The following is a 13,021-nucleotide window of genomic DNA, read 5'->3' on the forward strand; positions in this document are numbered from 1 at the left end:
GTCCTGCTGTTGTCCAGCAGTGAGCCAAGAATGTTTTTTACATGCAACAGAGACCTGATATGGCCCACAAAGCCTAAGTAAAATATTTACTATCTGCCCTGGGTGGTGTTGCTCAGTGGTTAGAACGTTGGTTCAAGCACCAAAGGGTTACAGGTTCGATTCCCGGTCAAGGGCACATACCTGGGTTATAGGTTCGATCCCTGGCTCCAGCCGGGGCTCGTGTGGGAGGCTGTTTCTCTCACATCAGTGTTTCTGTCTCTCCCCCCCTCCCTTCCGTTACATGCCCTTTATGGAAATACCCTTGGTTAGCAAGCACAGCCAGCCGTAACTGGATCAGGTACACTGAGGACCTCCTGCCAAGTGCACGCTGTGCTGGCCAGGATGGCAGTCAGGCGTGGTGACAGCAGAGGCGGAAGGCCCAGAGGCTGTCCTGATCGTGCCACTCACACCCCCAGGTGGTGTGTCCTGAGGAAGGGGTGGAAGTTTGGTGACTGGACAACTTGACTGCCACATGTTCTTACATGTTTACCCACGTGTCTACTTCCTACTCTTGCCAGGCGAGGCGGCCCAATCAGCTTCTCTTCGAGCCGATCTGGCCGGCGCCAGCTGCACATCGAAGGGGCTTCCCTGGAGCTGTCAGATGATGACACCGAAAGCAAGACCAGTGATGTCAATGAGACACAGCCACCCCCGTCGGAGTAGGGTCACCGGAAGCCAGTGGAGGCAATACAGTGGGACACGAAGGAACGCACCCGGCACCAGCCTGCCTCGGGCCTCCTGCAGATTAGGAAGTTGGCAAGCCACGGGACTCCTTACTGCAAGATCAACTGTGTCTTAAGGCTTTCCAGCCTACACATACTGTATCCTGCTTCAGATTTAGGTACAATTGCTCCCCTTTTTATATATATACATACACAAAACATGCACATATTAAACAGACTGTCTCATCATTGCATCTATTTTCCATATATTCATCAAGAGACCATTTTATAATACATGTTAAGAAGAGAACTCTTTTTCAAACAAACTCCAGACCCTTGTTGCCAGTCGCTGGGTATTGGGGCAGCCCCGTGGTTGTTGCTCGGTCGCTCTGCATGCTCTCTGTCAGACAGACAGGTACCTTAGCTGTGTTCATGTGGCCCCGACTCCTCAGCCACATCAATTCTCTTAGAACATTGTGGAACCTAAACTGCACTTGTATCTCATTTCCTTCAAACAACGATCAACACTATTTCAGCGAGCAAACTGTGAAAGGGGCTTTTTGGAAAGATTAGGAGGGGTGGGATGGATTGGGGAAGCAGCGTTCATTGGGGATTACCATGCTGTCTCGCTGTTGGTGGTATCCCCTCGTCTCTTCGTGTGAACTGTCCTTGGCCAGGGCTGGTCTGTGCGTAGAAAGGATAGGAGCCGCCTGCCGCTGAAGCCCCAGTGGCAGCAATCACGTCGACGCCCGGATGGTCTCCTGAACCCCTGGCCCTGCCAGTGTGCGCCTCGCTTCAGGAACAGGAGCTGTGGGCGCCTCAGCAGAGTCAGTGGGAGGCCCTCCCTTGCCAGCCAGGCCCCTGTGCTGACCTTACAAATTCAGCCGCTGCTTTGAGCCCAAAATGGGGACATTGGTTTTGTGTCCAAGACTTGTTCCAAGTTGTTGATGAGGTTACCGACCCTCAAGAACAGATGCCATCTGCCTGAATGTTGACATGCCAGTGGATGTGAATCCCTTTTCATTTTCCCGTTCCCTCCCCTCTGGACAGTGTTAACAGTGAACATTTAACATTCTGTTTTTGGTTGATAGGTAAGCAAACTGACATTACAGAAAGTGCCTTAGACACTACAGCACTAAGACAATGTTAAATCTATTATTTGCCTCTGTAACAATTTAATGTATTAAGTTTGACTGTGCTTCATATCATGTACCTCTCTAGTCAAAGTGGTATTACCAACATTCAGTGACAATGAATCAGTGTTAAGTACAAATCCCTGATCCTCTGCAATGTGCTTGAAAACACAAACCTTTTGGGTTAAAAGCTTTAACATCTTTAGGAAGAACTTGTCATGTGGGTTTGGAACCTTTGATTTTCCCCGTTATGAACTGTACTGGCTGTTGACCACCAGACACCGGACTGCAAATATCTTTTCTTGTATTCCCATATTTCTAGACAATGATTTTTGTAAGACAATAAATTTATTCATTATAGATATTTACGCCTGCTCTATTTACTTGGAGGAAAAAGCACCCATTAAGAATAAACAGACCTCAATAAATGAGAATAATCATGTGAATGTGGAATCTGTTTTCTTACCTTCTGTTCTCGATTTCCCATCTGTGATCTGATTGGCAGCTGAGAGTCCCACAGACTTAAAAGGCCCATTTTCTGAGGGCGCTGCACTCCCAAGTGTCAGGTGACAGGCTAGTTCTCTGGGCAGTCGGCTACAAGTCGCATCCTGCCCAGTGGCCTCTGTATGTAGCTGCACTGGGGAGGAAAAGGGCCTGGGCTGGCGACCCGCTCGCTAATAGAAAAGGGCTGAGGATGAAGCTGTTGGAGGGTTTCGGTCACCAGCTGATGGAGCTGTTTGCTGGACTGAAGTATTTTAAGAAATCCAAGGTTCAGACTGCATTTTCAAGCAGTATTCACACTGAAAATAATTGGGGGGCGGGGAGGGAGGGATTCAGTAATAAGACCCAAGGGCAGCCTCACTAGTGTGGGTCAATTAGGATGGGCTGGAGAGGAGTAACTAGGGATCACAAAATCACGTAGGAAATGCTGGCTTTTTTATTATTATTCCCTAATATTCATAGTTCAGGCTGGCCCTGGGGGCATACGGCACATATCCAGGCTTCCTGGCAGAGAATGTAAAAAATGGACAGACGTACTCCTTTCCTCCCGTGTCACTACCAAGGGAGAAAAAAGGTGAGTTACCACGTTTCGTGTGTCCACCCTGGCATTCAGCTCCCTTAGTTTAGTCCAGGTGCGTGTGGAATTCAGAGGCTGGTTTTTCTCAGAAGGAATGCTTCCCACCTGGCTGGTGTGGCTGGTGTAGTCACTGTTTGACGACTCAGCTATCGGGAGAAACTCCATCTCCACAGACTGACTCCAGTTCCTGACTCCAGAGATGCCAGCCATAAGGAGCCTTTCCTTACTCAACAAGCCCCGCTTCGCAGTCTCAGGAAAGGTCGTGCATAAAGCCTTCGCCGGGCACTGACAGCACAAGGAAGACAGTCATGGGAGCTGGGCTTTGGGTCAAAGACTAAAGCTGCTGCCGTAACCGGTTTGGCTCAGTGGTCCCAGGTTCGATTCCGGTCAAGGGCAAGTGCCTTGGTTGTGGGCGCATCCCCAGTGGGGGGTGTGCAGGAGGCAGCTGATCGATGTTTCTCTCTCATCAATGTTTCTAGCTCTCTGTCCCTCTCCCTTCCTCTCTGTAAAAAATCAATAAAATATATTTAAAAAAAAAAAAAAAAAAAAGACTAACGCTGCTGGCCAGCTGCCACCAGGAGAGTGGTTCGTCGTGAGGAAGAGACCAGGCGAGACTTGGGAACGCCTGTCCTTTTGCTGAGATGAGGTGGGGGTTTTAACTTCAGCTCTTCACGCTGTCTGCCCCTGCCACATCCTAGGCTTTCTTTTTTCATGCATCCACTCGGGAATTATTTTAAACCGCGTCAGAAGGAATAGCACACCTATAGTCCTAGTGGGACTGGCCCAAGGGTGTCACTGATGTCACCTTTCCTTCCTGTCACCAGTTCCCCATCCCTGGAAACCGCCGCTAAGATGAAGTGTGAGCCTGAAGACAAGCTGTGGCGTCCCCTCACAGGCAGCCCCCCTGTGGCTCTGGGCAGGGCTGACCCATGGCCCCTGCCTCTGTGTCAAGCCTGGAGAAGAAACAGCTCAAAGCTGTCAACCACCACTTCCTGTCTCATCCTCACCCCCTCAGAAAGCCCACCCAGGAACAGGCCGTAGGCTGGGATCTAGAAAGTTCCAGGCAGGTCTGAGAGGGAAGCCTGTGACTGAGACCCAAAGGGAGTCCCCATGCACCATCGGTTCTAGTCACTGGGAACTCACATCTGTACCAAGTTCTGAGCACCCGCTAGGGTGCTGTACGCTGTGCCAGCTGTCAGGACCAGATGGGGCGGCCCACGCCCTAGTGGAGCCTCATTATCGTTTGGGAATCTAGCAAATCTTGTGACGTGTCTCATACAACTGACAGAAATCTAATGTGAAACGATCAATAAGGGTATATGGGCATGATGCCAGCTTTCAGACAATGGTAACTATAATTCCAGTACCTGTGTGCCACACACGGAAGTGTGACCATGTCCTTCAACCCTTCCCAAGACTAGAACTTCGTGTTTGACTCATTACAACACAGGTCTATTTGTTTTTTCCAAGTAGCCCCCCAATAATGGACTTCATCCCCACTGACAGGATGTCATGAAGCCTCATTCAAGATGTAAAGTGGCATCTATTAAACTCGAGTCTGACAAGCATCCAAGCAGAGCCACTGCCTCCGACAAAATGCCATCCTGCAGAGGCCCTAAGACACCCGTGTTCTCACATGTGAACGCGTGCGTCTCACAAGTGCCACCAGCAGGTGGCAGCTGTGATGTGGCTGTCAGAGGAAGGTCAATAAACCCCAAGCATCAGATCCTGCAGAACGGGTACCAGCAGCCTTGAAGAAAATTCTGGAGCCATCAACAGAACATCTTTTCAGAAACTGCATCACCAGCGCTGACCAGGACCCAAAGGACAACGCTGCTTGGAAAACTGCAAGGACAACTCAGAAGTGGTTCACAATGTGAAGTCTTAGCCATGTCGCACAATTTCCTTTTTGTATATGAAGTGTGACGTGATGAAAACCCGTCTAAAATCTTAAAGAATTCTCAATAAATATAAAAAGTCAAAATGATAAGCATTTTCACAGTTCTACTGGCACATTTTTCTTAGCGGTTCACAAAATAAGGTGCTCATAATTGCTGGTTTGAGATTCTGTGAACTAATGTGCACTCCTCCCGGGGCTGGCGCTGGGGTGGAGCCTGGGGGAGTCCGTTTTAAAATGCACTCACTGGTCACCCAGCAGCCAGGGAGCCTCTGCTCTGAGCTACTTGCTCAAATCTCAGAACTTAGCACACGTCCTCAGGCCAATTGGGTAATGAAAGAAAATCAGTCTCATTACTTCAATTTTTAAAAAATGAATTTGGGCAACTTTACCAAAAAAATCAGAAGCCTCAATCAGTAAACTGTTTGCATTTTTCATTTCACTTCTGACTTTTTAAAGCTGTAATTAATATGTTCATTTAGTTTGTGTCCTTTTCCCGCCGGCGGTTTCCGTTCCTACGAGCTGCGTCTGCACACTCGGGTTTCTACGGAATCCTGCACAGCTGACCGTCCTCCTGGCCGTTCCCCATCAGACACTTCCACTCCCACCACTGAGATGGACTCTACTTGTTCTTACTACCATGAGACGTTATCCCTAAAGTAGAAAGAGCTTGTATAGCTTATGTAAGACTCAAGACTTACAGAAAATAATTTAGTGACACCAAAAATGCAGAGGTGTATGCCCTAAAGTCTAGATGACAGTGGGATTCGCTGGGATTTTTTCCTAGTTAAAACAATCACCTTTTTTAACCAGAAAAACAGTGTTTCTCAGTTCCATCACGAACCGACAGGGAGCAACAGGGCCCTAGCTCATTTGGATGACACTCATCTGACTGTTTATCCAAACTGTGCCAAGGCCTGCTTGCCTGGCACCCTCCAGACCTCCACCAGCAACCACAACCAGGCAGGACCTCCGCATTTTAATGGGCACTAGTCAAACTGACACCTGATTACAAACTCCCCGGAAGTAAACAAGCTAAATTCCTATTCAGCTTCGCTTGGTGAAGGCTTCAGAACTGACAGGCAACTAACATCACTGCAAACCATAACCCACACGGCACAAACCCGCCTGGTCCCCCAACCAGCACTATACGCTTTGCTCCGTTCTCACAGTTGCCTCTTCACATGTGCTATCTTATCAAGGGAGTCTGTTAAACTAATATTTACTCCAGATTGTTGTTTTTCCTTAACATTTAAAAAAAGGCGACTGTAGCCCTAACCGGTTTGGCTCAGTGGGTAGAGCAGTGGCCTGCGGACTCAAGGGTCCCAGGTTTGAGTCTGGTCAAGGGCATGTACCTTAGCTGAGGCCACATCCCCAGTAGGGGGCGTGCAGGAGGCAGCTGATCGATGTTTCTCTCTCATCGATGTTTCTAACTCTTTATCCCTCTACCTTCCTCTCTGTAAAAAATAAAATATATTTTAAAAATAAAAAAATAAATAAAAAAGGCGACTGTATTCCCATAGGTCCTATTTTTAGTCATAGGACCAGTTTTCAGATAAGACGCTTTAAGTCATAGGAAGATTTACAAAGATGCCTCCTCCCCTACTCCCATTTTTAAGAATGATTCAAGTAACATCTAAATTTTGAAGGCGAAGCTAGCGTTTCTCAATTTGTTCCAACCTTTGGGGCAAAAGTAGAGAGAAAAATCCTTGAAGTAAATGCTGGAAGGAGGAAAGGGTCCTCTAGCATCTTCTAATCGAGGCAAACAGAAAACTGACTGCTTGGACCCATCCCCTTCCTGGGCTTAGTCCCACCAGCAGCCGGACGGGCTGTTTGTGTTGGCCAGGCAGGACGCTGTGGCTTTAGCACAGTGGTTCTCAACCTTCCTGATGCCGCGACCCTTTAATACAGTTCCTCATGTTGTGGTGACCCCATTTTCATTGTTACAAATTGAACATAATTAAAGCATAGTGATTAATCACAAAAACAATATGTAATTATATATGTGTTTTCCGATGGTCTTAGGCGACCCCTGTGAAAGGGTCGTTCGACCCCCAAAGGGGTCACGACCCACAGGTTGAGAACCGCTGCTAGCAAGATGCTCCCTAAAGCTGAGGCTCCACCCCAGGACACCTCCCCGGCCCCAGAGGCACCATTCCCACCTTGGCTCTCAGAGATGTTAATGGCCCTTCTGCAACAGCTGCTGAGAGCAGCACAGTCAATACTCAAGTACAGGATTGGAAGCGGAGGGGGGGTGCATCACATTCCTCCTGCTGCAAAGGCTGTGCCCGCCCCACACATTTCCCAGCATCCACAGCAGCTCATCTCCTGAGGCACAAGACAGAGTCAGGGCAACGAGGCCTCAAGTCTGGAAAAGTGGAGAACAGCCGAAAAAGAGCTCACTTCCAACCCTGGCTTTGCTATGAACTAGCTGTGTGAGTTCAGGCCAGTCACCAACACTCTGGGCCCGCCTTCCCTTCTGTAAACAGGTAAGCCAGCTCCTCTCCTCTCAGGCTGCCTACACCTAACTCTCAGATGCCCAGCTTTGGCTAAGACCTCAGCAGAGTTGGTTGGGCATAGTTCCTACCACTCTGGGTTGAAAGGCAGTGGAGCACTCACTCCTACTCTCATGCATTTCAGGAGCAAGGGATGGGACCAGGTGGTGAGAGAACAGTATCTGGAGGCAAGAGGACTCACCACCTGAAGATTCACCCCCTCCAAGCAGGGAGACCACCCGTGGACCCAGCTCAGGGGAGGGATCACTCCTAAAAGTTTCAGCGAGGGCCAGGCAGACCTAGGCATGGGGGGCCCCAGGAAGAGAACCCACTGAGGGGCAGGGGCCTGCTAGGCAATCTTTAGCTAGAAGAGCAGACAGAATGTGGTAGCTTTCGTGTGAGCAGCAAATGTTCTAGCTAAGCATTTAACCAAATCATCCAAACAGCTGAAACTGAGGCCAGGAGAGTCATCCAGCTTCCCCATGGGTCATACGCCAAGGGCAGCTGTTGCTATAAAGCCCAGCAGTGTGCTCCTGCCCTTTCACGCGCCTGGCCCTTGCTCTCCTGGACTCGAAGCAGAGATGACGTCTGGGGATGACACTGGGCCTCTGCAGCCAGGGCCTCCCCTGCCACCACCTGACTGAACTGACAGACCACCGGGATGAGATGATTCCAGGGGTGCTCAGCTAAGAAGGAACCGGGAAATCACTGGGAGCCAGGGACGACGACTCAGGGCTCCAGAACTCATCACTGCTTTCAGCAGAGTAGCTCTGCTCTTTATGTGTTAGATCTGGGGTTCCTGCATTAACAAAGGTCTGGCTAAATGTTTCAGCCTCTGGTCTAATCCAATCGCTTCGATGATTGGGAAAGAAGCTGCGAGTTGCCGCCCATCAGAAAGAGGCCGGAAGTTCTCTGTTCCCCTGCTCCACAGCACACCCCCCTGGACACATCTCTCGGGAGGCAGCTCACAGCAAAACCTCCAGGAACAACTAACAGAATATTCCTGCCCACATATTAGCAGACAGAGGAAGTTTTTAATGTATCCTCCTTAAAGTTCAGTATTCCCTTAGGAACTTGATTCACTTTTCACTTATTTAAAACTACACACTATCCTGGTTTTGCTCTGTTATAAGCAACGTTCAGAACGTGATACATCCGTACTGACTCCTACGTCTGGACATTTCTCAAGTCCGGTCACTGATGTCTTGCAAACACGGCGCCTCCTCCCACTTGCCAACATCAGCCTGAGGGGTAAGGAGAAAAGCCCAGGCCCGAGTCACCTCTACTCCCAGGACACCACACACCACGACAGGCAGCACAGGGAAGGGCCAGCGCCTGGCTCCGTCGCAGCTACCCTGTGACCAGCGAGTGGCCTCCCTCAAAGTCCGGGGCCTCCCCCCAGGGCCACCTCAGGCTGCCCCCGGAGACTCAGCTACAAGGACCGGCCTGAGCACACCTGCTCGGGCGTCAGACTTCTCCGGACGCTGCCTGAACTGCCTTTGCCCAATCCACGCTGCTGTCCACCCACATGTCCCAGGTCGGAGCAGAAGCAACATCTGAACCTGGCTTTGTAACTCCAGCTCTTCTCCCACAGGATGGCGGGAACCCAATAACACAACCTTGATACTTTTTTGTGTGAAATTTATTGTTTCCACATTAAAAGATTTTTTTGGAGGGGAAGTACTTTCTTTTTTTTTTTTTTTTAACCACATGATGATTCTATACAGTTGCCCAGAGTAGGACACCATCATAAGTCATTAACATGCCGTATGAGCTCTTATGAATAAATAAAAGCTACAAAGCCCAAGTTATTTACAAATATCTTGAGCAATAATGTTTACAAACCTATGTACAAAACAACAAATGTAAACAGTCAATGCAGCATGAGAGTAACCAAAGGTGCACAGGGACAACCACTGGGGTCAGTCTGCCCCCAGGAGCTGGCACCAGCCGGCCCCCGGAACCAGGCCGCTCAGTCCTCCTAACACAACTGGAGAGGCCGCAGAACAAAACCAAAAGCTGTGAAGCTGTCATTTAACTGAGTGACCAGAAAGCTGGTGGGAGGCTGCACCACCTCCACCCCGCCCGCGTCTGAGGCACACGGAGGAGACAGCAGAGGCCCAGCTGTTCGTCCAGGCCCCACAGGCTCCTGCTCTGGGAGGCCAAGCTGTGGAGTGCTAACTGCTGAAGCAAAATCAGAAGGCGCAGTAATGAGACTGGAGAGCTCAGTGGTCCTAGGGTAATGAGACTGTGTTCCCTAATTCAGTGACCTTCCTGACTGTCTGCCAGCAACAGGCCCAGGCTGTGTGGGGTGGAGCTGGGGACAAACACATGATCATGAGCACAAAAGTGCTTGGGTGGGAGCTCAGGAGGGCACACGTTGACCTGATTTGGGAGAGAACGTCTAAAAGATCTGCAATGTCCTAAATACAACTAAATCCTATCAGCACAGCAGGGCGGGGCTACGAGGCAGGTGTGATGAATGGGTACTTCTGCATCCAGTGACCAAGTAATACATGTACGTATCACTTTGTGACCCACAAAAGTGCAATCATGTGAAACCAACGGCACTACGGCGAGAAGAGAAAATAGCCAGTATTGATATCGCGCAGTCCTGGGGCTGGGCAGGGCCCAGCAGCCACCACTGCATGCAGCCTGCCCTCTCTCTGCCAGCCCTAGGGAGGCAGACAGAGCCACGGGCTGGGCCCAGGCACCGAAGGGTGAGGCGTGGGTGTCCTGGGCTGTTGGAGGAGGGCGGGAGCCCCCGTTGGGAAGCTGGGCACTCACACACTGAGAGGCAGCATACCTGGTGCAGACGAGGGGCGCGAGGAGCCCAGACCAGGAGGAGGAGGAGCTGGGTCAAAGCCGTTTACTGCCCTGGGGGGGTGACAGAGCAGAGGAGAGAAGGGGAAGAAAAAGAGAGACAGTCATTTAAAACCACTTGACACACAGCAACAAATTCATTTTCTCTCTAAAACTACCCCTCTTCCCGGCCCATAGCAGAATCCCGACGGCCCAGGGAAGAGTGGCTGCCTCGAGCATCAGTTGGTTAGACTTGAGAACTCAGTGGTCCTACGGAAATGAGACTATGGGCAGCTTCATCACACTGGCCACTGCAGCCACAACTAAATGATAAAATAGTATACGACCATTAACAATCCATTTCCCCATGCTCTACCAGCATGACTCAGTGGCTGAGTGTCAACCTATGAACCAGGAGATCACGGTGTGATTCCCAGTCAGGGCACATGCCTGGGTTACAAGTTTGATCCCCAGCTTGGGGCGTGCAGGAGGGAGCTGATCAATGATTCTCTCTTACCATTGATGTTTCTATCTCTCTCTCTGTCCCTTCCTCTCTGAAATCAATAAAAATATTTTTAAAATCCATTTCCACAGTTCTTTAACAGCATGGGAAAATATTCAGAATGTAATTAATGGTGAGTAGAAAAAGGTTACCAAACTATATATGTTCAATGATGTGAAGAAAAAAGAAAAAGTGTAAGTAGTATGTATTCAATCTAGACTATAGCCCCTTAGGGCTATAGATAGGCATTACTACCTGTGTAGCTAATTCTAGAATGTGTAGAGGTACTCACACAAACACACACACATATATGTACATAAAATCATATATATTATAGAAAGAAAATATAACAAGTTACTTTTCTTCCCTCTGGGTTATGGGTAAATTTTGTTTACTACTTTATACTTTATTGTTTTCCAAATCTCCTACAATATACATGAATATCTTAATGAAGGGGGAAAGTAACTTTTTTACATTGTTAAGCAGCCAGCTAGGGAGGCTGCTCTGCAGACTGGTTGCTGAGCAACCAGCCCAGCACAGGAGTCTACAAGGAGGGCCGCGCACCTGAGCCCAGGGATGCAGAGTGCCAACCTCAGCCCACCCATCTGGCAGCACAGCCGCGGGAGGCAGTGAGGGGTGAGTACGAGGTCTGAAACCTCTCAGGAAGCCACTTCAGCCTCTCCATCCTGGAAAACTTCCTAGGAAAGTGTCCCACTAGCAATTTGGGAAATACAGCGAATTGCAAAAGGCCGCACTCACCACACTTGCCCACCACTGCCCCCCGCCATCCACTCATCAGAGGGGTCTAGGGAGTTGAGTATAGACTCATTCTTACAAAAATGCACACACATTCCCCACAAAGATAAGTGCTACATACACTGAAGAGGTGAGGGTAATCTCAGAGAAACAGGCATGCAAAAGAGATTTGACAAATGACCCTGCGCTACCCTGAAGAAACAGTTAATGCCTGAAGAAATAACCTCAGAGTCCAGATTTCAAGTTTGAAGTCAAGCTACCCACACAGAGCCACAGGGCTCTACATGTCATTTCTCCCTGCTGCACACCCGTGTTCTGTTTAGGGCTAGGGGAGGCCTGATATTTGAGCCTCGTTGTATGTGAAAACTTGAAATCATCCCTCCTACTCTCCCAAGGCCCCATCCTATATGCCACTGCAGCCCTCACGTAATAAGCCCAGCTGTCACTTGTCTGACTAGTCCCAGAGCCACCAATGCCCGCTTCTCCTCAAAGCCCAAGGAGAACCAGGCAGGCCTCACAAACCTCAGCTTTACACAGGTGAACACCACATTCTGCAGGCTGTACTACAGACACCCCCAAAACCAGCAGAAGGGGAGCACTGTGGGTGCCAGGAAGAACCTGGCACCTGCTCCACAGGGGTGTGCACAAGCAGCGACCACAAGGACGGCTCCACGTGCAGGCTTAGGACTGAGATTTGGCATTTTCAAATTAGACAGGTTTTTAAAGAACATAAAGTCCATCCCCATTGTTGTAATGCTCAAAAAAACAAAGCAGGAGAAGGTCCAGCCATTCACCTGAGTTCACCTATGAGCCCATCAGTGGGGAAGCAGGGCTCATAACTTGCCTCCAGATGTCCAGGCCATTCTCCTTTCCCAACACCCTCCTGGCCAGAGGAGACCTGACAGCCCTCAGTGAGCAACCACTTTGGTGCTCCCAACCCAAGTCAGCTATAGTGGGGAAAATAAGCAGTGCGATCAGAATACAAAAGGACAAGAAACTAGGTGAGTCGTTCTCAGTATGAATGGGAATGGAAATTCTGATTTGCAAGTTGGACAGAATAGAGAGAGAATAACAAGGGCCTCGCCCAGCACTTCTTTCCTGAGCCAAGAAGTGGGATGCAGAAGACCAGAGGGAGAGAGCTGACCCTAGAGGTAGGATTGTGTCTGGTGAGGCACCTTCAGGAAACTGCAAAGCTGTGAAATGGGGAAAGAAACCTCCATATTCACATTTGGTTTCAGGAAGCAGCAAAAGAGCTGAAAGGAAATGTCCCAGTGGACACCACAGAAATGAACGGAAAGAGAGCAGGCAGGGGTGGTGACACAGATCTTGGGAATTATCTATGTGAACAGGTTACAGAAGCTATGAAATCTCATGGCCTTACCACCAAAATCTAGTTAAAGAGTGAAAAATAGAGACTCCAGCTGAGAAAAGAAACTAACGTGAGTTATAAAATGACAACAGAAGTGAAAAGGCACCTTTATAAGCTAGTCAGGAGGGCAATAAACAGAACACAACAGTGATGACGTATGGACACAAAGCAGCAAGTGGAGGACACCTGAGAGGGCGGTAGAGAAAGGCCTGAGAGTGGGCCAGCGCTCATGCAGGAGGCAGCAGACACACTCCAGACCCATCTTCCTAGTTAGATGGTCCCTGGGAG

General features: G+C 49.4%; 2 protein-coding genes across 4 annotated transcripts in view; one reads left to right on the plus strand and one right to left on the minus strand.

Moving 5' to 3' along the window:
• MYH10 (myosin heavy chain 10) overlaps nt 1–2,198 on the plus strand; it is a 144,213-nt gene extending 142,015 nt beyond the window's left edge. Inside the window, exon 42 of the mRNA XM_081109002.1 lies at nt 558–2,198. Coding sequence (XP_080965128.1) covers nt 558–702 — 145 coding nt within the window. The 3' untranslated portion in view covers nt 703–2,198. The remainder of the gene's footprint in view (nt 1–557) is intronic.
• The window catches only part of NDEL1 (nudE neurodevelopment protein 1 like 1), a 55,396-nt gene that overhangs the window by 4,722 nt on the left and 37,653 nt on the right, over nt 1–13,021 (minus strand). For 2 of the 3 annotated variants that reach the window (XM_081109005.1, XM_081109004.1), the window contains exon 9: nt 10,111–10,181. In XM_081109005.1, coding sequence (XP_080965131.1) covers nt 10,111–10,181 — 71 coding nt within the window. Of the gene's footprint in view, nt 1–8,822; nt 9,875–10,110; nt 10,182–13,021 lie in introns of those variants that run through there. The other variant, XM_081109003.1, reaches the window with a different exon arrangement.

This window comes from Myotis nattereri, assembly GCF_964212035.1.
Source record: "Myotis nattereri genome assembly, chromosome: 16".
NCBI classification, from domain to species: Eukaryota; Metazoa; Chordata; class Mammalia; order Chiroptera; family Vespertilionidae; genus Myotis; species Myotis nattereri.